Genomic DNA, 27,773 nt, shown 5'->3' with positions numbered 1-27,773 from the left:
TTAAGAAGATTGAAATCATATCAAGCATTTTCTCAGATCACAATGGCATGAAACCAGAGATCAACTACAATAATAATAATAAAAAAACCAAAAAATTTTCAAACACATGGAGACTAAGTGGCATGTTATTAAACAATAATTGGGTTACCAATGAGATCAAGAAAGAAACCACAACTTCCTGAGAACAAATGGAAATGAACAAACAACAACTCCAAATCAATGGGTCACAATGAAAACAGTCCTGAGGAAGAAGTTCATAGCACTACAAGCCTACCTCAAAAAACAAGAAAAACTTCTAATAGACTCTCTAACCTTACAACTTAAAAACTTAGAAAGAGAACAACAAGATTCATTTAAAAAATGAATTCAGCAAGGTAGCAGGATACAAAATGAACACCCAGAGTAAGTAGAAGGAAAGAAATAATAAAGAGCAGAGCAGAAATAAATGACATAAAGACTAAAAAACAATACAAAAGATCAATGAAACCAAGAGGTGGTTCTTTGAAAAGATAAACAAGATTGATGAACCTTTAGCCAGACTCATCAAGAAGCAGAGGACCCAAATAAACAGAATCAGAAATGAAAGAGGTGAAGTAACAACTGACACCACAGAAATACAAGGGATTGTAAGAAAATATTATGAACAACTGTATGCCAAAAAGCTGGACAAAGTAGATGAAATGGACAAATTCCTAGAAAGATACAATCTTCCAAAACTGAATTAGGAAGAATCAGAGAACCTGAACAGGCCGAAAACAACTGATGAAATTGAGACAGTAATAAAAAAAACAAAAACAACTCCCAGCAAACAAAAGCCCTGATCCAGATGGCTTCACAGGAGAGTTTTACCAAATATTCAAAGAACAAACACCTACCCTCCTCAAAATATTCCAAAAATTCCAAGAGGAAGGAACACTTACAAGCTCTTTTTACAAGGCCAGAATTAGCCTAATTCCAAAACCAGATAAAGACACCACAAAGAAAGAGAATTACAAGCCAATATCCCTGATGAGCATAGATGCTAAAATCCCCAACAAAATATTAGCAAATTGGATCCAGCAATATTAAAAAGATCATACATCATGACCAAGTGGGATTTATTACAGGGATGCAAGGCTGGTACAATATTGACAAATCAATAAATGTGATACATCACATAAACAAAATGAAAGACAAAAATCACATGATCATATAAGTAGATGCAGAAAAAGCATATGACAAAATCCAATACCCATTTTTGATAAAAACTCTCAGCAAAATGGGAATAGAGGGATCATAAATCAATATAATAAAGGCCATATATGACAAACCTACAGCCAACATCAAACTCAATGGACAAACACAAAAGCCATTTCCCTTAAGAACAAGAACAAGACAGGGTTGTCCACTTTCACCACTTTTATTCAACATAGTACTGGAAGTCCTAGCCACAGTGATCAGATAAGAAGAAGAAGAAAAAAGAAAAGGCATCCAAATTGGAAAGGAAGATGTAAAAGTGTCAATATTCACAGATGAGTTGATATTGTACATAGAAAACCCTAAAGACTCCACCAAAAAAACAAAAACAAAACTAGATTTAATAAATGAATTCAGCAAGGTAGCAGGATACAAAATGAACACCCAGAAATCAATGGCAATTTTATACACCAATAATGAACTCTCAGACACAGAAACTGTAAAACAATCCCACTTACCATTGTAAATCAAAAATTAAGATACTTAGGAATAAACTTAACCAAGGAGGCAAAAGACCTGTACTCAGAAAACTGTAGAAAGTTGAAAAAAGGGATTGAATAAGATATAAAAGTGGAAGACTATACCGTGTTCATGGATTGGTAGAATTAACATCATTAAATTATCCATACTACCCAAAGCAATCTATAGATTCAACGCAATCCCATTAAAATAGCAATAGCATATTTCACAGATCTAGAACAAATACTTCAAAAAATTGTATAGAACAAAAAAAGACCCCGAATAGCCATGGCAATCTTGAGAAAGAAGAACAAAGTTGGAGGGATCGCAATACCAGATATCAAGTTATATTGCAAAGCCACTGTAATCAAAACAGCCTGGTACTGGCACAAGAACAGGAATTTAGATCAATGGAACAGAACAGAGAACACAGAAATCAACCCAATTCATTCCATTCCATTAATATTTGACAAAGAAGGCAAGAGCATACAATGGAGTAACGACAGCCCCTTCAATAAATGGTGTTGGGAAAATTGGACAGGTACATGCAAAAAGTTGAAACTAGATCACCAATTTACACCATACACAAAATTAAACTCAAAATAGGTAAGAGACTTAAATGTAAGTCATGAAATCTTCAAAATTCTAGAAGAAAACCCAGGCAGCAAAATATCAGAAATCTCATGGATCAGAATTTTCACTGATACATCTAGTGCAAGAGACACAAAAAATATATAAATGGGACTATATAAAAACAAAAATCTTCTGCACAGCAAAAGAAACCAGTATCAAATTGAAAAGGGATCCCACTGTTTGGGAGAACATGTTTTCCAATGATATATCTGCTAAGGGTTTAATATCCAAAATATATAAAGAACTCATACAACCCAACAAAATGAAGACAAAAAATCCAATTAAAAATGGGCAAAGGACCTGAATAGACATTTTTCCAAAGAGGACATACAGGTGGGCAAGGGACATATGAAAAAATGCTCAAAGTCACTAATCATCAGAGAGACGCAAATTAAAATGACAGTGAGGTACCACCTCACACCTGCCAGAATGGCTATCAATAAATCAAGAAACAACAAGTGCTGGTGAGGATGTGGAAAAAAGGAACCCTAGTACACTGTTGGTGGGAATGCAGACTTGTACAACAACCATGGAAAATGGTGTCGAGTTCCCTCAAACCATTTAAAATGGAACTGCCCTTTGACCTAGTGATCCCACTTATATCCTAAGAAGCCTGAAACACCAATCAGAACATATATATACATCCCTATTTTCACTGCAGGGTTATTAAAATAGCTAAGGTCTGGAAACAACCCAAGTACCCATCAGTAGATTAATGGATTACAAAACTGTTGTACACTTACACAATGGAATACTATGTAGGTGTAAAAAAGGATCTCTTATCCTTTGAAATAGCATGGATGGAACTGGAGAGTATTACAGTAAGAGAAAGAAACCAGTCAGAGAAATACAGTATCACATGATCTCACTTATATGTGCAATCTAATGAACAAAACAAACTGACCAACAAAAAATATCCAGAGATATTGAAACAGGCAAGAGACTGACATATCAGAGGGAAGAGGAGTGGAAGTAGGAAGAGATTAACCAAGGATCTCATATGCATATATGCATAGCCCATGGACAGCAAATAGGGAGAGGAATGCCTGGGAAGGGGTTGGGAGCAGAATGGAGGGGGTCAATTGGGTGGGGAAGGGGACATCTGTAATACTTCTAACAATAAAGATATTTTTTAGAAGTTTAAACTACTCATTTTACAAATGGAAAAGCGAAGGTCCCAAAAAGCATAGCAATTTGCTCAGAGTGACCTAGCAAACTAGTGGTAGGGGCAGGTCTACTGATTCCTAGTCTAGCATTCTTTCTAATAGTTCTGAGCTGTGATAATGAAGGTAAATCAACCTGGCAGTTCCCCTAGCATCTAGAATTACTAGTCTGGACAAACAGCACTTGAGGTTAGCTGTTAAATGTACTTTTTAATTTTCTTATCTGTATGATGATGGCATTCTTTGAAAACTTGATATTTCATGGGTAAGGGCCAATGAGGGAACACAAAGATGTTTCTAAAGCACCAAAACCATTCACAAAGTGACTCAAAAAAAGTTGGCTGTGGCTGATATATTTAAGGATTTTGACCTCTGCCCCCTCTGGACTGACCTCCCTACCATATGCTTTGTTTCTGTTTCGTTGTTTCTCTTCTTTTGTATTCCCCCTATTTTTCATTTTTTCCTCCAGCCTGGGACTTAGGCCTACCCTCTTCAAGTCCATAAAACTGCTAATTATTCATAACACTGGAATGGGAGTGCATAGTGGCCAAGAAGCATACATATTTCCCCTGCTGTTGTCATTTAGCTCTTTATAATCTCAGACTAGTAACTCTTGTCAATGGCAACTCAACTAATCCTTCATTTGTTCTCACATTTGCCACTTTTTCTCGTTTCTTTGTTTTTCTTTTGTTTTGTTTTGTTTTGTTTTGGTTCTGAACCCTTTTCTTATTGGTGCAGCTGTGGAAGATGCTGCAGTCGCAGCAGTGTACATCTGGAAGATTTGGCTGACTTGTTGAACCTTCCCCAGGGACTACTCCAGGGAGAGGAGGGGAGAGGTGGAAAGGCCAGAACAGTTGCCTGCAAATAGAGATGCCAATATTGTCTGGCCATTCTGCGGACCACCCTTGTAAAAATTCACTTCATTCTGGCACTCAGCTTCCCCATTTGCTCATTCTCCAGTCGAAACCCCTGTTGCGGTGGAAGAAGAGAAAATATACTGGCTGTGGATTCTTTCATACAGCACTTTCTACATTGTAAAGGGATCAATATATATTTGTTGAACTAATTAATATATCAAGAAATCCTATGGGACTGCTTTACTGTGCATGGGGCAACATTGTTTCAATTCCACCTGGCACAGGCGGACTTCTTCATCACTTAGACTGAGGCCCCAGACTCACTCCAGGGATGGGGCTGCCTCCATCCCACCCCATTCTCACTCCGTTTGGCTCCCTGGCTCCTGAGTCTCCTTTTCTTCTGGCGCGGTATTGGATTGCAAACAGCAGGCATGGTTTCATTCCAAACCCAGAACTGTTTTAATTAGTTTAACGTCTGTTAAACGCTTTGAAGATTGAATGCAACAGATAAGTACGGGATGATGTTATTAGCAACTGCAGTTAATTGCAAACATTTCTATTAATACTAGTTTCTGCCTCCTTTTCCTTGCTCTAATTTCCAAGGTTCCCAAATTCTTCTTAGCCTTCCCCCCTCCTCTTCCCTTCACAGTACTGGCGTTATAGGGTTAAATTGGGGCGGAGTCTAGCGATGAACGACAGCAGCAATCACCAACTGGAACGGAGCAAGCTGGTCGAGCTGGGTGGGGCCATGAGGCAGAGGCGAAACCATAGGCCCCCAGGCTCCGCCCCGCGGCTGGAGGCCAGGGGTGGAACGCTAAGGGGCGGGGCGCCCAGGCTTGGCGAGCGGGGTGGTTGGACGCCTGGGCAGCTTCTTGAGGGATGGGGCGTGGTTGGCCCGGGCCTCCTCCCTCATTCCCTCCGCTGGCGGAGGCAAGGTTCTCTCCCGCCCCTCCTCCTCCCTTTCCCATCCCTCCGAGTGGAGCTGCACATGCGGCTTCTCACTGCTCGGTCCCGCCCAGCTTCGGTCGCGCAGGAACGGGTCCCTGCAGCCCCCAGCCCATGGCAGGACAGTAGCCGCCTGTCAGGGGTCCTGAGCGGCTGAGGCAGACGCGGCGTCTCTCGGGCCTCAGAGAGTGGGAGTCTCCGGAGGCCATGGGCTACCCTAAGGTAGAGCGCAAGGAGCCCCTGCCTGCGGCAGCTCCGAGGGAGCGGGGGAGCCAGGGCTGCGGCTGTCGCGGGGCCCCTGCCCGGGCAGGCGAAGGAAACAGCTGCCGGCTCTTCCTAGGCTTCTTTGGCCTCTCGCTGGCCCTCCACCTGCTGACATTGTGCTGCTACCTAGAGTTGCGCTCCGAGTTGCGGCGGGAACGGGGAGCCGAGACCCGCCTCGGCGGCCCCGGCACCCCTGGCACCTCTGGCACCCTGAGCAGCCCCGTTGACCTCGACCCTGACGGTCCCATCTCCCGCCACTTTGGGCTGCCGTCACTTCAGCAGCCGCCGCTAGAACCCGGAGAAACCACTCTCCCACCAGACTCCCAGGACGGGCACCAGGTGAGTCACTTGGCTGGGGCGGCGGCGGCAGAGGCGGTAGGACAGGGGCCCTCCCCAACCGGGCCCGGGGGCGACTCAGCCACTTCGAGCCACGTTGGAGGGCAGGACCAGGGAGGGGGCAGGCGAGCCCGACGGAGAGAGGTTGCCCTGAGGCAGGTTGTACTCGGTCCCGGCCCAACTCACCCAGACTCCCTCAGGACCCCAGACTTGGGAGCTCTGGCCCGCGTCCACCGCCCCCGGCTACGGCTGCCTCTGGGAAAGTTGGCTACGCTCCCGGCTGGGCCGCGGCGCCGAGGTGCGGGCGCTGCCCCTCTGGCGGACTAACGGCAGCAGCTTGGCCCCTCTGCTCCTGGACAGATTCTCTGCCCGCAGTGCTTGTTTTTTCGTGTCCAGAGTTGATGCTAGCACTAGCAGGCTCTCATTTGGAGTTGGAGCTGTAAACAGCTGTAATAACTGCTCCACGGGCCTTTGAAACAACTTTTAATCATATTTTCAGCGCGGGTCCTCGTGCGCTGACCAGAACCCGGGCTTGTTCACACTTACCTGCGATTTGAGACTGATTGTCCTGGGTGTTGTAGTGAGGATTAGCGCCCCTGAGGAATTCTGGTAGAAACATGCCATCTTGCTAGACAACTTCTGAAGAGCAATTTTAAAAATCTATGGAAATAAAACTCACCCTTTGCATGCCGGTTCAGACTCTTTTTTGGGGGAGTGGGATGGAGAGGGTGGGTGTGAAGTGTCTTGCTGTTACTAGCTTGAGAACAGGAATCTACTGATGGAATAAATACCCAAGAGTAATCTCTCAAGAGCAGTTGTGGGGTGTGTGTGTGTGTGTGTGTGTGTGTGTGTGTGTGTGTGTGTGTATAGTTTTTGTTTTTTGCAGTCTTTATGGTGTTTTTGTCCTTGTTAGCAGCTTTGGTGTTTGTTTTCTACTCTTTCTAGCACTTTATTCAAGTAAGTTTGGTACACTTAAAATCAATATCCTCTTGCCCTCCTAACTTTTTCTTATGTGCAACTTAAGAGAAGCATCCAAGAATCCTTTTGAGGTGGTTAAAGAATAATAATGAATTTGTTCCTCTTGGGGAAGAGAGCAAGTTGCGCTAATAATTTCCTTCAGGTGAGGGACCCAGGCCTTCTGTATTTACTACCACACTGAGAGTCATTGTCATACTCTATAAACATTATTTGTGCTACTTTGGCCATCCATCCAAAGCTGGCATCACATTCATGATAATATTGTAATGTTAGGACTGACACATTTTTCTATGATGTGAATTGTAAAGTTGCCATGAGCCTTAAGATGTCTTGCTAGCACACTCCAACTTATATAACAGCTTATCAAATAACAGAATCAGTAGACATGCTTCTCATACTTGAAACTTTAAACACTGTAGCTAAATGATAATTAACTAGGATTCTGGCTCTCTTTATCCACCACCCCCTCTAATGCCCAGTAGAAATACTTAGCAGCTGAACATTGATACTGTGTGAAAAAAATGAAGGAATTTAACTTCTTTAGTGAAATGGTAGCCAAGGCTTTTTGGCATTCAGAATAGACAGACCCACATTTATAGACAGGATTGGCAGGACAGCTGTACTCTAGGGCTTCTGTGATGATGTGGGACTCTCAAGGTCTATTATGGCATTTAGTTGTCTGTTCTTTGCATGGCACTTCAAATAGTCCTAAGTTTAAATACAGCTCCCTATCTTCTATCTTTTAGTCTTTCTGTTTTAATGTTTCTGAGCAGTAGAAGCATGGATACTGGCTCTTTATATTTGCCGGCATCAGTTGCAGTCAGAGTTTTTTACAGTTGTGAGTGGCCATGTGAGTCCATTTTGTTTTATCCTCTTGGAGAACACATAGGCTCTGAGGCACGAGTGACTTGTCCAAGGTGTTGGTCTCTTGACTCCCAGTTCAGTGTCTATTCTCCTGTATCATACTACTACCTGGACCCTTTTGGGGGAGAGTGGATCTCCAGAGTAGAATTTTGCCAGAGTAGATTGGTCAGATCTGTACCACTTTCTTCTACTCCATCTACATTTTGGCTAGGTTAAGCTTAACTGTGTATTCCTTATTCTTCCTGAACTTCATTTTCAGGAGAATTGGAGCATGCTTTGAAGAACTCAACTAAGTTTATCTTGAGGATATTAGTTTTAGTATACCAAAAAGAAGAAAAAAAAAGAGATAAAGTCGACTGGCTACTAGAGTTAAGTTAATATTGCTACATTTTGGGTAAAATTTCTAGTGCCCTGGTGCACCCTCTGCTGGCTTTGTAGGGACATTTAATTGCAGTATGTGCTGACAGTCAAGATTCTAAGTTGTGCTGACAGATTCTGATTCATAAATAAGGAAGTAAACAGCCTTGTGGGATTTGGCCACGTAGGTCATATTTTCATATTTTAGTTTTCCAACACAGACAGTTGCTGTTACAGCAACTCTTAGGTGGAGAGGAAGAAAGATAAAAACAATACACCCTTCAATGGGCAGAGCATTCAAGTTTCTCACCAGTTTATCTACAAGGAGTGAAGGCAAACTGATGAGAATAAATTGCAAGATGATCTCTTGAGACCAAATGGGCAGAACTGTCAGAGGCACTTCATTGTTATAAGGCCATTCAAACCTATCCATGCTTATGATATGATGGCCTCAGTTATGACCCAAGAAAGGGATCTGGAAATCACTGAAGATCTATGTCATCCCTCAATTAAAAAACTTTTAAAACAAGATACACAAGAAAGTTAGGGCAGTTAGGATGCATAGATCAGCAAAGTTCTCCAAGGGAATTGTTATAGAAAAGCCTCCCCAGTGGGGAAATAGGTGCTGACGATAGAAAGTGAGGTCACTTGGAACCTAAAATCATAACTCTCCTTCAGTCATAGTAGCTGAGTACCTATAGATTATCTGGATAGTCACAATGATCTCAAGAGAAACACCAGTCTCTGAGTTAGACAATATACAATATGATTGTTAGAGTAAAAAAAAAAATCACTGTTGATCATTCTGTGAAGTTGGCCCACTTGTGATTGCAATTCTCGAAGCCAAGAATATGGTGGGCATCATAAAGAAGGGTGTTGAAAACAAAGACAAAACAAAACCCTTATCTTTTCCATGTAAAGGACCAAAAGTAGATTTATATTCACAATCATATAGGAAATTCTGGTGGTTGCTCCTTAAGAAAAACCTAACAGCTGATAAAAGTCTGCAGAAACCCAATTAAATTAATCAAAAGGATGGAGGTACTTTCTAGTTGTTTTTTTCACTCTAGAGCAGGGGTGGGGAATGTCACACCCACGGGCTGGAAATCATTTGGTCTGGCCTTGCCAAGGCAACCACAGGTGGGAACCGAAATTCAATAAATCTAGGAGCTTTCTTCATAGCTAATTTTTAATTTGATAATTTTGTATGGCCCGTGAATGATGTTATAAATATCCAAATAGCCCTTGGCAGAAAAAAGTTTCCCCACCCTGCTCTAACCACTGAGAACACCGGCAAGGGTGCTGGCTGATTTTTTTTGTCTACTGGTTCTATCAGTTGCTGAGATATTTGTGTTAAAAACCTCCCATGATGAGCCTGGCCAAGGTGGCTCAGTGGTTAAGCATCGACCTATGATCCAGAAGATCAAGGTTGGGTTCTGGGTCAGGGTACATGCTGGAGTTGCCAGTCGATCCCCAGTGGGGGGCCTGCAAGAGGCAGCCAATCAATGACTCTCTCATCATTGATGTTTCTATCTCTCTCTCTCCCTCTCCTTTCCTCTGAAGTCAATAAAGTATTAAATAAAAAAAAATCTCCTGTGATGACTATGTATTTATTCATGTCTTCTTTTAGTTTTGGGAATTTCTGATTTCTGTATTTTGAGAGTATGTTATTAGTTACATACAGATTTAGAACTATTATATCTTCTTGTTGAACTGAACCTTCTATTATTATAAAATGTCTCTTTTTATCTCTAGTAATGCTTTTTACTATAAAGTCTATATTGTTTGACATTAATACTGCTACTTTCTTTTTTTGTTTGTTTTTTAATATATCTTTATTGATTTCAGAGAGAGGAAATGAGAGGGAGAGAGAGAGAGAGAGAAACATCAATGACGAGAGAGTCATTGCTCGGCTGGCTGCCTCCTGCACGCCCCCGACTGGGGATCGAGCCCGCAACCTGGGCATGTGCCCTCACTGGGAATTGAACCCTGATCGCCTGGATCCTAGGTCGATGCTCAACCACTGAGCCACACCTGACCAGGCAATACTGCTACCTTCTTATGGGTGCCATTTGTATGGTATATCTTCCATCTTTTAAATTTGTAACCTTTACATTTTAAATACATCTCTTGTAAACAGACATCTCTTTATTTTTTTAATATAGCCCATCTCTTTTAAGTGGCACATTTAATCAATTTTCATTGAATGTCATTAATTATATACTTGGCTTTAAATATACCATCATAATCTTTGCATTCTACTTGTCCTGCCTGTTTTGAACCTTTTCTCTCCTTATTACCGTCTTTTGGATTTTTTTGTCTCATTTTTTTTATCCTTTGTTAGCTTTGTAGTTGTACATTATTTTATTATTGTTTTAGTGTATATTCTAAAGATTACAACATGCATTCTTGACTTACAGTTTGAAAGAAGTTAGTTCTTTCACCTCTTTCTATACAGTGCAAAGGCCTTAGAATACTTTAATTCCATTTTCCCCTGGCCAACTATATGCTATTGTTCTTTTATAATCTAATTATCTATATAATTTAAACCACACAGGACATTATCATTGTTGTTGTTTTATAGTCAATATTTATTTAGATTTCCCTGATGTTTACCCTTTTCTTTTCTCTTCATTCCTTTTTTTGTTTCCAGGCCTCTGTCTTGGAAAAATTCCTTTTGCTGCAATAGCACCGTTTAATATTCCCTTTAGTTTGTATCTGCTGTAAATAATTTTTTTCAGGTTTTTTTTTTTCCTGAAAATATGTTTATTTCACCTTATTTTTGAAGGACATTTTTACTGGATCTAGAGTTGTAGGTTATTGGTTATTATTCTTAAAACATGTTGAAGATACCATGACACTGCCTACTGGCTTCCGTTATTTCTAATGGGAAATCAGCTAAAAATATATGTATTTGCTTCTTTGGTAGGTAATGTACTTCTTTATCTTGCTTCTTTTGATTTTTCTCTTTATCTTTGGGTTTGATGTTCATAGGTGTGATTTTTATTGTTTTTTTAAAAAACTACTTTGAATATATACCATTTTAAAAAATTGATTTTTTAAAAAATATATCTTTATTGATTTCAGAGAGAGGAAGGGAGAGGAAGAGAGAGATACAGAAACATCAGTGATGAGAGAGAGTCATTGACTGGCTGCTTCCTGTACGCCCCCGACTGGCGATCAAGCCCACAACCTGGGCATGTGCCCTGACTGGGAATCAAACTACAATCTCCTGTATCCTAGGTCGATGCCCAATTGCGGAGTCACCCCTGGCTGGGCAAAAAATTGATTTTAGAGAGAGGGAGGGAGGGAGGGAGGGAGAGAGAGAGAGAGAGAGAGAGAGAGAGAGAGAGAGAGAGAGAGAGAGAGAGAAACATTAATGTGAAAGAGAAACATCAATTGTTTTCCTCCCGTATGTGTCCTGACTGGAGATCAAATCACAACCTTTTTTGGTACAGGATGATGCTCCAACCGAGTCACCCAGACAGAGCTAGGTGTGATTTTCTTTATGTTTATCTTCATTGGGGTTCATAGTACTTGAATTTGTGGTTTGATGGTTATCTGTCAGATTTATAACATTCTCAGGTATTATTTCTTATTATTTATTTATTTATTTATTTATTTATTTATTTATTTATTTATTTATTTATTTATTTATTTATTTATTATTTTGAGAGAGAGAGGAAGGGAGAGAGAGAGAAAGAGAAACGTCAATGTGAGAGCGAAACTTCTATCAGCTGCCTCCTGCATGCCCCCTACTGAGGCTCAAATCCTAAACCCAGACATGTGCCCTGACCCGGAATCAAACCAGCAACCTTTCAGTGTACCCGATGGATGCCCAACCAACTGAACCACACTGCCCAGGGCTATTATTTCTTAAAATGTTTTCCCTGCCTTATTCTTGCTCTACTCTTTTTAAGACTCAGTTACAACCTCTTTTAGACATTTCTCTTTATCCCTTATACCTCTGACACACTTTTTTTCTGTATTCCATCCTTTTTTTTCCTCTCTGTATTTCATTCTGAATATTTTCTTCTGACCTGTCTTCCAGTTCACTCTCTTTAGCTTTGCCTTATCGTCTGTTAAAGTCACCCACTGATTTCTTAATTTTACTTCTCACACATACTTATTTTTCTTGTTTGTTAAAATGTTTATTTTTGTAAAAAATCAATCAATACAATGCCATTTCAGGGCAAAAAAAAAAAAAAAAGGAAGATGTGATACATATATACAATGGAATACCACTCAGCCATAAGAAAAGATTAAATACTGCCATTTGTAACAGCATGGATGGACCTTGAGAATATCAAGCTAAGAGAAATAAGTCAGGCATAAAAAGTTAAGAACCATATGGGGGATACAAACTGAAAGCAAGAAATGAACAATCAAGAAAAACAAACAAAAATTCATAGACCCAGACAGCAGTATGGTGGTTACCAGGGGGAAAAGGGGTGGGGAGAGGTAGTAAAGAGTAAAAGGGGTCAAATATATGACGGCAGGAGATTTGATTTTGGGTGGTGAGCAAACAATACAATATACAGATTATATATCATAAGATTGTACACTTTAATCCTTTATAATCTTATTAAACCAATGTCACCCCAGTGAATTTAATTTTAAAAAGAGGGGAAAGCAGTAGTCTAAGACCACTCAACATGACTTGTCCATTAAAGAAAAAAACCTCAAACATACATGCACATGCTCACACATACACACACACACACAAACAGCAACAAACAACAACAAAATACCCCAGTATTTTTCAATGGTATACTCAGTCTACAACAAACAGAAATTCAGAATTATTTTACAATTCTTCCTTTTTAAATACAATAGATGCCCATCTTGAGTATGTGTGTGTATGTGTGTGTATATATATATGTATATATATATATATATATATATATATATATATATTCAGTTGTTTACTGTTGACTTACTTATAACTATCTTAATGTTACTACATGCAACTGTTTCCTTTTAACAGCCTTTTATTTACCTTCATGTGACTAGCTTCCACCTACCAAAAGTTTCAGGTTGGCAGGCAGAAGGGTGCCTATTTTCTGTGAAACTGAATACAATGTTTTTACACACTGGCCAGAAAAATTTTTATTGCCATTTCAACACATGTTAATAGATACATTGATGCCTAAATTGCCATTTTCTGCAAAAAGCTGTGCAGTGCTGGTGTCAAAGACTAGACAGTCACTCTTCATAATGGCTGCTTCAATTTCCTCATGAATAGATAGAGGAGTGGCTTCCCAAGTTAATCGCTGCCTATGATCAGTTAGCTCTAGTCGATAAGCAAAATTTTCAGCTTGCTCGCGTGTTCCTACTAGCTGTACAATGGAAAAGAACTGCTGGTATCCATCATAATTTTCCTTTTTCTCCAAAACTATCATGAAATGAAAGCCATAACAGGACTGCATCATCACCCAGTCCAGAGCACCAGACAGATTGATGTCTGTAGCAAGCAAAACTACATCCTCTCCCTGCAGGGTTTCAATGAATGGGTGTTCATGCATCAGATGAGGCATGACAGCATCCAAAGCACCTTGCCACTTACAGGAAGTACCGGGGCATGGGCAAGAGCAAGGCTGAAACTCACAGAGCTCTTCGTGGTTTGCTTTTCCTTTGTGTGGCAGAGTTGTTTTACATCCATAAGAGGCATATTTGCAAGGAAAAAGTACTGAATTGGCCAGTTTCTCCATGGCCAAGTTGCGAATGGCTCCCAATGGGCCCTGGCAGGTTGGACAGCCTGTGAGCTTTGGGTGACAGTTGTTACACACAAGATGGCCACTGCGACACTGGAAAATGGGTGGTAACACACAGTCAAAGCAGACGGGACACTCAAAAAGAGTGGCTAAGTCATTGTTGGATGCGGTTGTGCCCATCGGGGAGGCATCCTCTGGGACAGTGTGCACTTAGAGGTCCCAGTAGGTCACGAACGCTGTTGTAGTAAGGTGGCTCATTTCTGTGGGTGGAGAGTATGCCAGACACCCCGGCCCTGTTCACACTCGCTCTTCTGTCCCCCCCACCACCAATCCCCCGCTACTTCCGGAAGCGCCACCAACTCTTACTGTGCTGACACCTACAGGACACCACTGGGAAACTATGGTCTGCTGCTGCCGCTGCTGCTACCGCTGCTGCTGCTGCCTCTGGCCAGCACAACCCACGCAACAGCTCCCTTTGTTATCTCTTGGTTACCGCGGAGTAGCCAAGGTCCTTAAGCCCCGCCCCCAGCCATGGCCATTTCCGGTTCCTCTACCCCCCACCACCCTTCCCCTTCCCCTCCCTCATACCCTCCTGCTAAATACTACACACCAAGGCAGGCACCTTATAAATGTAGAATTTTCACTTGATTCTTTTGAAAAATAGTATTTAGTTCTATGCCAAAATTTATAATTTAGTCTTGTCTTTTCTTGAACGTATTAAGCACAATTGTTTGACATCCTTCATCTGGAAACTCTATTATCTCAATCCTTTAGGGTATGTTTATGTCATCTATTTTCTCTCTTGATTAAATTCATTTTTCCTTGTTTGCTCATATGCCTGGTTAGTTTTGGTTGAGTCACAGACATCATATCTGAAAACTTTATAATAGAGATGGTTTGAGGCCTCAGCTTGTCAAATCTTTATCCAGAAAGGATTTATGCTAACTTCAGGCAGGTGGTTAGGGGCACTAACAATCCCTCATCACCTTAATTCAGTTCAAGTTTGGGATAATTTGATGCTGGCCATGTGAAGGCTTATTTAGCTTTCCTTTCAGTGTGTATGCTTTCTCAGTTGGAACCCAACACCTTAGGGTTTATCTACGGTTCCCCTCAATGATGGATCCTGAATTCAAATATTTGTTGTGTTAACTCTATGTGCTTGTAAAAACCTTGGCTGTCTCTCAGCTACTCTTCTGTAATTAGCCAATGACCTGGTGAGAAAAACAGCCTCTCTTGGTTTTCTTTTTATCCTGCATCTTGGTTCCATAATACTTTATTGCTTTATTAGATCTTGGATACCTTCAAATATATATATTATTTATATTTTATCACAGTTTTCTTGTTTTCAGCAGGAAATTTGGTCTGAATTAGTCTTCCATAACTAGAAGCAGAATCAGTTAATCATTTCTTCAACAAGTATTTATTGATCATTTCCTATGCATCAGTCACTGTATAAAGCAATGGAGCTGAACCTTGCACTGATTAGAGAGGATTTTTGCCATCATGGAGCTTACAGTCAAGTGAACAAGCAAATGTAATACAATGTGATAATTCAATGATAAATATAATTATCACATGATCTGGAGCACTAAGGAGAAATACTTGACCCAGACTTTTGAAATCAAGAAACATTTCCTGGACAAAGCATCTTTGCAGCTTAGACCTGAAAAACAAGTAAGAGTTGTCTAGATAAGAGACTGTTTTAGGCCTAAGGAATAATATGTACAAAGAGCTGGAAGAGGTGAGAGAGAACATAGTGTATTCAGGGAACAGAAAACTCTATAAAGCTACAGTTATCAAGATAGTATGGTACTGGCATAAGATAGGCATATAGATGAATGAAACAGAATTGATTATTTAGAAACATCCCTGACATTTACGTCAGTTGATTTTTGGCAAATGTGCCAAGACAATTCATTGGGCAAAAAGACACTCTGTTCAACAAACGATGTTGGGACATTTGTATATCCACATGTAAAAAGATCAACTTAGACCCTCACTATATACCATGCCCCAAAATTAACTTATGAAAGGAAACTAGAATTTGGGTGGTGAGAACGCAATAGTTTACAGATATTGAATTATATTGTTGTACACCTGAAATTTATGTAATACTATTAACCAATGTTATCTCAATAAATTTAATTTTAAAATGTATGATAAGCATAAATGTGTCAAAATAATAAAACTTATTTTATTGTTCAAAACCTTTTATTTATTTTAAAAAGTGTTTTCAAATAGATGTAATAGTTCCCAGGTTTTACTAAAATACTATAGTCCACAGAGAGCAATTTGAAAATCTGAGAGGATTTTAAAATGTCTGGTTTAGAATCTTTTCATTAAGGTATAAAATCAATGCTTCCTGAAACCTTTAAGTTATATTTCATCTTATAAAACAATAAAACTTTTAGATGAAAACATAGAAGAAACTTTCAAGACTTTGGACTGGACAGAAGTTCTTAGATATGGCACCAAAAATAGTAAAAAAAAAAAAGAAAGAAACTGATAAACTGGACCTCATCAAAATACAAAAATAAGATTGTGTTTTTAAAAAAATATTTTAAAATGGAATAAATGTGACAGAACGGAGGGAAGTATCTGCAAAACATATTCAGTAAACAATTTATATCCAGCCCTGGCTAGATGGCTCAGTTGGTTGTAGCATTGTACGTATGTGCAAGGGTTGCTGGTTCAATCTCCAGTCAGGACACATACAAGAAATCAAGCAATTAATGCGTAAATAAGTGAAACAACAAATCTCTCCCCCCCCCATCTATCTCTCTTCCCCTTCTTCTGTCTCTCTAAAAAAATCAATATTTTTAAAAATTATATCCAGATTTTATAAAGGGATCTTGTAACCCATTAATAAGACAACCTGAACAAAAATGGGCAAAATATATAAATAGTTTAGCACAGAAGATATTCAAATGGCTAAATAAATATATGAAAGGATGCTCGGCGTCATTATCTATCAGGGAAATGCAAATTAAAACCACAATGGAGACAAACACTGTGTGATCTCAGAATATGTGGAATCTAAAAAAAGTGAAAAAACTAAACTCATAGAACAGATTATTAGTTGCCAGAGGTGGAGGGTGGGAGGAGGGCAAAGGAGTGAAGGGAGTCAAAAGGTACAATTTTCCAGTTATAAATGTCATGGGAATGTAGTGTACAGATAGCATGGCACCTATAGTTAATAATACTGTATTACATACTTAAAAGGTGCTAAGAGAATAGATCTTAAAAATTCTCATCAAAAGAAACAAGTTTCTGTAATTATGTGTGGTGACATGTTAACCAGACTTATTGTGGTGATTATTTTTCAATATGTACAAATATTGAATCATTATGTTTTGCATCTGAAACTAACATAATATTGCATGCCAATTATACCTCAATAAAAATAATAAAATTTTAGAAAGCACAATGGGGCTCTAGCCGGTGTGCCTCAAGTTGGTTGAGAGTCATCTTGTGCACTGAAAGGTCATAGGTTCAATTCCCAATCAAGGCACATGGCCGGGTTGCAGGCTCGATCCTCAGTCGGGGTGTGTGCAGGAGGCAACTGATTGATGTTTCTCTCTCATGTCAATATTTCTCTCTCTCTCCCTCTCCTTTCTGCTCTCTTTCTAAAAAAAAATAAGACACATATTTTTTTTAAAAAAATGAATCTTTTTAAAAAGCACAGTGGAGATACTATTTCACATTTACTAGAATGGCTATAATGAAAAAGGCAATAAGAAGTGGGGATGTAGAGAAATGGAAACCTTCATATATTGCTGGTGGGAATGTAAAATGATGCAGCTGCTTTGGAAGACAGTTTGGTAATTCCTCAGTAAATTAACTGAGTTACCACATGACCCAGCAAGTCTACTACTAGGTATATACCCAAGATGAATGAAAACATGTTCACACAAAAAATTCTACACAAATATTCATAACAGCATTACTCATATTAGCCAAAAAGTGGAATTAATCCAAATGTCTGATGGGTAAACAAAATGTAGTATTATGTTCTATACAATGGAATATTATTCAGCCATATAGAATAAAGTACAGATACATGCTATAACATGGGTGTTACACTAAGTCAAAAATATTACCCTAGGTGAAAGAAGCAGTCACAAAAAACATAATGTATAATTCCATTTATATGAAGGATCTAAAATAGGCAAATATATAGACAAAAATTAGATTAGTGAATACCTAGGGCAGATGGAATGTAAGGCTATATAGGCATCAGAGAACTCATTGAAGGAGGTTATTGGAAGGGAGAAAATATTCTAGAATGTATTTACCACAGCCAGGGTGTTGGTAGTGGTATTTTGGTAGTTACTGAAAATCAAACTGTACACCTAAAATGGGTAAATTCTATGGTATGTGAGTTGTATCTAAATTAGGCTGTTATTTTTTAAAGTGTATGGCACATAGTATATGGTCAATAAATATGTAGGAGGTGTTGGTTGTTCCTCAGTGATACCTATCTTTAGAGGAAGAGAATCTTCAAGACTGTTTATCCCAATTACCCTCATAGCTACCTCCCCCTAATTGATGTGTCCAGAACTCCAACCCAGAATCAACTCACTCAGAAGTTCCTCGGGGGGGGGGGGGGGGAGAGGTTCGTCATGTGTAATTTTAAACTCTTTGGGTGATTCTGGTGTGCACTATAGGGTGACAATCTGTAATTTTTGTAATGGTGAATGACTTGGTATGGTTAGAACCCAGAGTACATATGGGGCCCAATGGCTATTTGCACTAGAGTGGTCATATAACAGTTAGGAATCTTGACCCAGAATCTATCAATCTCTCTCTCTCTCTCTCCTCTCTGATAAAAATAGCTATTTCCAGATCCTACTTAGAATGTTTTTAGAATTGTAAGGTTAAAAAATATAATACTGATAATCTATTGTCTATTGCTGTGGTTCTTAATTAAGGGTGCATATTAGTCTTACATACAGAACTAATTACAAACGCACATATCTCTGATATGCTATTTAGGCATATCATCAGAGTCTTTAGAGTGAGACCATAAGCAAATATTTTTTGGAGAAAATGGCTTCTCAGGTGATGCTGATGCTCATTTCATTTCAGAACTAATGCTCTAAAGACAGAAATAAAGGAAGACTATAAAGGAGATAACATTTGGTTCCCTGTGCCTAACCTCAGCTCCCCTGTTATGGATTATGACATATTTATCACCTGTTATACAAGGACTAACTTTGAAGAACAGTGGACCATGACTTGAGTGGTAATGAATGCTTAATATCTCTGTGGAACACCATCTGGGAAATAATTTTATAAACTCTGTGTCTTTGAGGGAGAGGGATTTTAGTTGACAGTTCCTCAGCAAGATGATAGTCTTGTGTGCTTGGAATAGCCAAGGGAGGAGGGTGGTTTCCTGTCTCTTGTGGCTTCATGGGGACTTGCCTGCTGCTAGCTGCTGAAACCTCTTTACAATAATATGCTGCCGAGTAATCTCCTCTATATAGATACATCCACCTGTCAATGGGCCTGCATTCAGAGATGAAGAGTAATTTTTATTGGAGTGATGATGGTGAACAGCAAGGGTTGAAACTAAATAGCCACAATGAAATTGATTTTCAAAACAAGATTATATCTGATTTTTTTGTGTGGTTATGGATCATTATTCTTGTTTCATCTTGCCACACCTATGGCCTACAAGGGTAAGAAAAGCTTGAACATTGCTAAGATTTTGAATCAATCCACAAGGCTCTGTGCCTGGAAGCATTACACTACCTCTAACACACTTTTTCTATGTAGTGTAATTGCTTAGATTGGGGAAACTCTGACAGTTTGTTATGGAAGGAAGGATCTTAACACTTCTCACGATTAGTCAGACTGAGGGAAAGAAGGAAGAAGAGAAGAGTCTAGGAGTTCCCTCGACTCAACCACCACTTCATTGAGTCCCTATTATGTACAAGATACATTGCTAGTGAGGATTCTATTCCATGAAGCTGATTTAGCTAACAAAGATCAACCAACGAGTGCAAACCTACTTTGTTCTTAACGACATTAGACAAATCTTTTTGGTAGTTTGTTTCTGTTAGGATTTCTAGCTAACATCTCAAATTCAATAAATTAAACTGAAGTCATCTCCATTCATCCCCATCTCCCACCACATAACACTGAATTTTACAAAATTCCTAGTTTGATTTTCTCAATCATTCAAGCACAAAACCGTGGAGGCTTTTTTCCACTTCTTCCTTTCTCTTGATATATTTAGCAATCAATTGCTAAGTTGATTCATACTTTGCAAACTTGATTTATACTGCTCATAGTGTCTCTTGCATCACTCCCTTTCTTTCTAGTCCCACTGCTACCACTCTGATTGTGTTTGGCTTAGGTGATCTGCACAAACAAGAAAACCTGTGATTCTACCTCAGTTTCTTATTGCCTGACTCCTGCAGTGGTTATCCAGTTGAGAGTTGTTTTCTTTACTCCATATGCACACTTCAGCTAGATTATTTTTCTTCAAGTGCCACTTTGTCATGTTACCCTCATGTCAGAAATCTTTTATGTCTCCCTGCTGCCACTCTTCAAACATCTTAAACTGGCATTCCAAACCCCTCTGCAATCAAGCTTGAGCTGCTCTTCCAATCTTCTTGCTATTCTCCATCTGAATCCTGTTCCATCCACACTGACCCATTTACAAGCCTCTCACATTCTGGCCTATGTTCTCATATTTCCCAAAGCAGAATGTCCTTCCCTCCAACCTGCCTATTGGATCCCTTCAGGTCCTTTACAGCTCAACTTAAACCTTACCACTTCAGTGAAATCTTCCTTGCCCATCTATCTCAACACTCCCCTCAACCCTTCATTTAGCACTGTGTTGAGTTGTAGGTTATCTTGTTTCTGCAACTAGATGGGAAGGATTTTGAAGGCAGAGACTGAGTTTTATACTTTTCTGTAGCTACTATAATTACAATACTAATCTATATTCTTTTTTTTTTTTTTTTTTCAGTAACAGAACTGAGACTTTATTTGTTCTTTTTTCTTTCAATTACTGTTTACATTCAATATTATTTTGTATTAGATTCAGGTTTATAGCATAGTGGTTAGATAATCATACTTTACAAAGTGTTCCCTCTGATATTTCCAGTACCCACCTGGTATCATACATAGTTTTTACAGTATTATTGACTATATTCCCTATATGCTGTACTTTACATCCCTGTGACTATTTTGTAACTACCAATCTGTCCTTCTAATCCCTTCATCTTTTTCACCCAGTCCCCCAACCCCCCTTCCCTCTGGCAACCATCAGTCTGTTCTCTCTATCTATGAGTCTGTTTCTATTTTGTTTGTTCATTTATTTTGTTCTTTGGATTCCACATATAAGTGAAATCATATGGTATTCATCTTTCTCTGACTGACTTATTTTACTGAGTGTAATTTCCTCTAGGTCCATCCATGCTGTCACAAATGGTAAGATGTCATTGTTTTTATAACCACGTAATATTCATTGTATATATGTACCACCACTATTTTATCAACTCGTCTATTGATGGGCACTTGGGTTGCTTTCATATCTTGTCTATTATAAATAATGATGCAATGAACAGGGGTGCATATATTTTTTCAAATTGGTGTTTTCAGTTTCTTTGGATATATACCCAGAAGTGGAATCACTCTGTATAAGGAAGTTCCATTTTTAACATTTTGAAGACCCTCATACTGTTTTCCATAGTGGCTGCACCTGTCTGCATTCTCACCAGCAGTGTACCAGGATTCCCTTTGCTCTATATCCTCGTCGGGACTTGTTGTTTGTCAATTTATTGATAGTAGCTATCCTGGCAGGTATGAGCTGATACCTCATCGTGGTTTTAATTTGCATCTCTCTGATGATTAGTGACATTGAGCATCTTTTCATATGTCTGTTGGCCACCTGTATGCCCTCTTTAGACAAATGTCTATTAAGTTCCTCTTCGCATTTTTTTATTGATTATTTTTTTAGATTGAGAGGGAGGGAGGGGGGAGAGAGAAACATCAATGTGAGAGCAAAACATCAATCTGCTGCCTTCTGCACAGCCCCTACCAGGTATCTAGCCCAAAACCTGGGCATGTGCCCTGGCCAAAAATAGAACCAGCAACCTTTTGGTGCATGGGAAGACACCGAACCAACTGAGCCACACTGGAAAGGGCCATTTTTTTTTTTTAAGTTTCTTTATCTTTATTGTTGAAAATATTACAGATGTCCCCTTTTTATCCCCATTGGTCCCCTCCACTCAGCATCCATCCCACCCCCAGGCTTTCCCCATACCAATGTCTTTGTCCATGGGTTATGCTTATAAACATATAAGTTCTTTGATTAATCTCTCCCCACTCACTCTCCCCTCTGCAACTTCCCTCTAATACCCCTCAGTCTGTTCCATGCTTCTATGTATCTGGATCCATTTTGTTCATAAGTTTATTTTGCTAATTATATTCCACATATAAGTGAGATCATGTGGTATTTGTCTTTCTCTGACTGGTTTATTTCACTTAGCATAAACTTTCTAGTTCACCCCAAGATGTGCCAAAGGATAAAAGATCCCTCTTTTTTACAGCTGAATAGTATTCCATGGTGTAAATGTCTCACGGGTTTTTTAATCACTCATCTACTGATGGGCACTTGGGCTGTTTCCAGATCTTAGTTAGTGTAAATTGCTCTGCTATGAACATAGGAGTGCATAAGTCCTTTGTGATTGGAGTTTCAGGTTCCTTAGGATATGTTTCTAGAAGTGAGATCACTGGGTCAAATGGCAGGTCAATATGTAATCTTTTGAGGAAACTCCATACTGCTTTTCATAGTGACTGCACCAGTCTGCCTTCCCACCAGCAGTGTACTAGGGTTCCCTTTTCTCCGCACCCTCGACAGCACTTATAGTTCTTTGATTGGTTGATGGTAACCATACTGACGAGTGTGAGGTGATAATTCATTGTGGTTTTAATTTCCATCTCACTGAAGATTAGTGACAGGAAGCATTTTTTCGTATGTCTCTTAGCCGTTTGTATGTCCTCTTTGGAGAAGTGTCTATTTGCGTCCTTTGCCCATTTTTTAATTGCATTATGTGTCTTCCTTTTGTTAAGTTGCATGAGTTCCTTATATATTTTGGAGATTAAACCTTTTTTAAAATTTTACTTTTGTTTAAAATATTACTGATGTCCCTTTCTCTCCCCAATGACCCATTCCACCCTGTCCCTTCCCCCTCCCCAGTCCTTCTCCCCACCGTTGTCCATGTCTTTGGGTTGTGCATATATGCAGATAAATTCTTTGGTTACTCTCTCCCCCTCCACCCACCCACCCTCCGCCATCCCTCTGACATTCGTCAGTCTCATCCATGCTTCCATCTCATTGAATCTATTCTGTTCATCTGTTTATTAAGTTCTTTAGATTCCACGTATAAGCGAGGTCATGTGATGTTTGTCTTTCGCTGCCTGGCTTATTTCACTTAACATAATATTCTCCAGGTCCATCCATACTGTCCCAAAGGGTACGACATTCTTCTTTTTTACAGCTGCGTAGTATTCCATGTTGTAAATGTCCCACAGCTTATTATTAAACTTCTATCCGATGTGTCCTTGGCAAATATGTTTTCCCATACAGTGGGCTCCCTTTTCGTTTTGTTGATGGTTTCTTTTGCTGTGCAGAGGCTTTTTGTTTTGATGCTGTCCCATTTGTTTATTTTCTCCTTAGTTTCTCTTGCCCTAGGAGAAGTATCAGCAAACATATTGCTACAAGATATGTCTGAGATTTTGCTACCCATGTTTTCCTCTAGGATTTTTATGGTTTCATGTCTTACATTTAAGTCTTTTATCGGTTTTGATTTTACTTTTGTGTATGGTGTAAGTTGGTGGTCTAGTTTCATTTTTTTGCATGTACCTGTCCAATTTTCCCAGCACCATTTATTGAAGAGATTGTCTTTCCTCCATTGTATGTACTTGCCTCCTTTGTCAAATATCAATTAACCATAATGGCATGGGTCAGTTTCTGGGTTCTCTGTTCTGTTCAAATGATCTATGTGTCTGTTCTTGTGCCAGTTTCAGGCTGTTCTGAATACAGTGGCTTTGTAGTATAACTTGATATCTGGTATTGTGGTCCCTCCCACTTTGTTCTTTCTCAAGATTGCCATGGCTATTTGGGGTGTTTTTTGGTTTCATATAAATTTTCAAAGTGTTTGTTCTAAACCTGTGAAATATGTTGTTGGTATATTAATATCTATTGCATTGAATTTAGAGATTGCTTTGGGTAGTATAGACATTTTAATAATGTTAATTCTTCCAATCCATGAACATGGTCTATTTTTCCATTTGTTTATATCTTCCTCTATTTCTTTTTTGAGTGTCCTGCAGTTTTCCAAGTAAATGTCTTTTACATCCTTGGTTAAGTTTATTCTGAAGTATCTTATTTTTTCAGTTGCAATGGTAAATGGGATTTTTTTTTAGTTTCTATTTCTGATAGTTCATTATTGGTGTATAAAAATGACATTGATTTCTGGGTGTTAATTTTGTATCCTGCTACGTTACTGAATTCATTTATGAAATTTAGTAGTTTTTTGGTGGAGTCTTTAGGATTCTCTATTTACAATACCATGTTATCTGCAAATAATGACAGTTTTGTTTCCTCCTTTCTAATTTGGATGCCTTTTATGTTTCCTTCTTGTCTGATCACTGTGGATAGGACTTCCAGTACTATGTTGAATAAAAGTGGCGAAAGCAGACAACCCTGTCTTGTTCTTAGGGGAAATGCTTTTAGTTTTTGCCCATTGAGTATGATGTTGGCTATAGGTATGTCATATATGGCCTTTATTATGGTGAGTTATGATCCCTCTATTCCCACTTTGCTGATAGTGTTTATCAAAAATAGGTGTTGGATTTTGTCAAATGCTTTTTCTGAATCTATTAGTATGATCATGTGATTTTTGTCTTTCAGTTTGTTTATGTGATGTATCACGTTTATTGATTTGTGAATATTGTAGCAGCCTTGCATCCCCAGAATAAATACCACTTGTTTGTGGTTTATGATCTTTTTAATGTATTGCTGGATCCGGTTTGCTAGTATTTTAGGCAGAATTTTAGCATCTGTGTTCATCAGGGATATGGACCTATAATTTTCTTTCTTTGTAGTGTCTTTATCTGGCTTTGGAATAAGGCTTATGCTGGCCTCATAAAAAGAGTTTGGGAGTTTTCCCTCCTCTGGGATTTTTTGAAATAGTTTGAATAGAATAGGTGTTAATTCTTCTCTAAATGTTTAGTAAAACTTGCCTGTAAATCCATCTGGGCCACAGCTTTTGTGTGCTGGGAGACCTTTGATTAATGCTTTGACTTCATCAGCAGTTATCAGCCTATTTAGGCTTTCAGACTCTTCCTGATTCAGCTTTGGAAGGTTGTATGCTTCTAGGAATTTATCCATTTCATCCAGATTGTCCAGTTCATTGACATATAGTTGCTCATAGTATTTTCTTACAATCCTTTGCATTTCTGTTGGGTCAGTTGTTTTTTCACCTCTTTCGTTTCTAATTTTGTTTTTTTGGGGTCCTCTTTTTTTCCTGATGAGTCTGGCTAAAGGTGCATCAATCTTGTTTATCTTTTCAAAGAACCATCTGTTCGATTCATTGCTCGTTTGTATTGTTTTTTAAGTCTCTATGTCATTAATTTCTGCTCTGATTTTCATTATTTTCTTCCTTCTCCTTCCTCGGGCTTTTCTTGCTGTTCTTGTTCTAGTTCTTTTAGTTGTTGTGTTAGATGATTCATTAGATCTTTTTCATTTCTTGAGATAAGCCTATAATGCTATGAATTTTCCTCTCAGGACTGCTTTTGCTGTGTCCCATAGATTTTGGGTTGTTGTCTGTTCATTTTCATTTTTTTCCTTGAAGTGTTTGATTTCTTTCTTGGTCTCATTGGTAACCCATTCATTGTTTAATAACATGCTATTTAGCTTCCATGTGTTTGAATTTTTTTTTTTTATAGTGGTTGATTTCTAGTTTCATGGCATTGTGATCCAAGAAGATGCTTGATATGATTTCAATCTTCTTGTATTTGTAGAGACTTGCCTTGTGCTCCAACACGTGATCTATTTTTGAGAATGTTCCATGTGCACTTGAGAAGAAGGTGTATTCTGCTGCTTTGGGATGAAATGTTCTGTAAATGTCAATTAAATTCATTAGGTCTAGTGAGTCATTTAAGGTCTGTGTTTCCCTGTTGATTTTTTGTCTTTATGATCTGTCCAATGCTGACAGTGAGGTGTTAAAGTCCCCCACTATGATGTGTTGCTGTCAATCTCACCCTTAAAGTCCACCAAGAATTTTTTTATATATTTAGTTGCTCCTATATTGGGTGCATAAATGTTTATAAGGATTATTTTCTCCTGTTGGATTGATCCCTTTAGTATTATGTACTGACCATTTTTGTCTCTTGTTATGGTCTTTATTTTGAATACTATTTTGTCAGAAATAAGAATTGCTACTTTAGCTTTCTTTTCCTTTCCATTTGCATGGAATATTTTATTCCATCCCTTCACTTTTAGCCTGTGTGAGTCTTTTGCTCTCAGGTGGGTCTCTTGTAGACAGCATATATTTGGGTCCTGTTTTCTTATCCATTCAGCTACTCTATGTGTTGATTGGACCATTTATTCTGTTTACATTTAAGATTACTATTGTTATCAACTTATTTAATACCATTTTCCCCCTTTATGCTGATGTACCTTTCTCTCGCTATACTTTCTTTTTCTTACAGCAGTCCTTTTAGCATTTCTTGCAATGCGGGTTTGGTGGTACTGAATTCCTTTTGCCCTTTTTTTTTTTTTTTTTTTTTTTTTTTGCTGTGAAGCTCTTTATTTCACCTTCAATTTTAAATGATAGCCTTGCTGGATAAAGCATTCTCTGTTGTATGTTCTTGCTTTTCATTACTTGGAGAACTTCATGCCACTCCCTTCTGGCCTGAAGAGTTTCTGTTGAGAAATCAGCTGTCAGCCTTATGGGGGTTCCCTTGTAGGTCACTGCTTGTCTCTCTTTTGCAGCCCTTAATATTTTCTCTTTGTCCTTGCCATTTGCCATTTTAATTATGATGTGTCTTGGAGTGGGTCTCTTTGGATCCCTCTTGTTTGGAACCCTGTGTGCTTCCTGAATTTGTATGGCTTTCTTTCTCACCAGTGTAGGGAAGTTTTCTGTCATTATTTCCTCCACCAAGTTCTCTATCCCTTGCTCTCTTTCCTCCCCCTCTGGCACTCCTCTAATGTGAATGTTGTTTCTCTTCATGTTGTCCCAAAGCTCCCTTAGACTGTCTTCATGCTTTTTAAGTGTTTTTTCTTTTTGCTGCTCTGATTTAGTGATTTCTACTACCTTGTCTTCTGAGTCACTTCTTCTGTCCTCTGCTTTATTGAGCCTGCTTTTAATTCCTTCCTATGCATTCTTGATATCAGATACAGCATTTTTTATTTCTGTCTGATTTTTGTTTATGTTATGTATCTCTTTTTTCATGTTTTCACTAAGGTCCTCAATCTTATCATCTAGTGTCTTCTTAAGTTCATTGAACATATTCATAATCAATGCTCTGAACTCTGTTTCTGATAACTTTCTTAACTCCATCTCATCAAAGTCCTTTTCTGGCAATTTTTCTTTAATTTGGGGGTTGTCTCCCCATTTTGGTAGGTCTTAGTGTTTGTATCTACGTATTTAGTATATTTTCTGTCTCCCATTCTTGTGGGGAGGGATTTTGTATTGTGAGACCAGTGGAGCCCAGAGGTGTGTTTTCCTTATACTTCTGATCTCTTTGCTCTAGGAGTGTCCCTTTTGTGGGTGCCCCTTTTGTGGGTTCTTTACATTCTCCTGTTGTGGTTGGGTCTAGAATGTTGTTGACCAGTCCTTGGGAGGACTCTCCTCTCAGGTTGGATAACTGTGTGTCTCATCCCCAACCTCATTGTTTAAGCTGTTGTACAGGTGTTGGCAAGGCAGGACAATACCCAACTAAAC

General features: G+C 38.9%; 2 protein-coding genes across 4 annotated transcripts in view; one reads left to right on the top strand and one right to left on the bottom strand.

The window, feature by feature from the left end:
- The first annotated feature begins 5,412 nt into the window (after positions 1 to 5,412).
- The window catches only part of EDA (ectodysplasin A), a 383,358-nt gene continuing 360,997 nt past the window's right edge, over positions 5,413 to 27,773 (top strand). For all 3 annotated transcript variants that reach the window (XM_087829281.1, XM_087829280.1, XM_087829279.1), the window contains exon 1: positions 5,413 to 5,896. In XM_087829281.1, coding sequence (XP_087685407.1) covers positions 5,501 to 5,896 — 396 coding nt within the window. In that variant the 5' untranslated portion in view covers positions 5,413 to 5,500. The remainder of the gene's footprint in view (positions 5,897 to 27,773) is intronic.
- Positions 13,213 to 14,027, bottom strand: LOC107541190 (E3 ubiquitin-protein ligase SIAH1-like; the record flags this gene model as incomplete). Its single annotated transcript, XM_016218188.2, is given in 2 exon segments — positions 13,213 to 13,988; positions 13,991 to 14,027. Coding segments are annotated over 2 exon segments (813 nt in total), but the record flags the coding sequence as incomplete, so codon positions are not given.

Source organism: Miniopterus natalensis, chromosome X (genome assembly GCF_054644295.1).
Source record: "Miniopterus natalensis isolate mMinNat1 chromosome X, mMinNat1.hap1, whole genome shotgun sequence".
Lineage (NCBI taxonomy): Eukaryota > Metazoa > Chordata > Mammalia > Chiroptera > Miniopteridae > Miniopterus > Miniopterus natalensis.
Note: the sequence above shows the minus strand (reverse complement) of the source record. Positions and strands in the feature narration are given on the sequence as shown.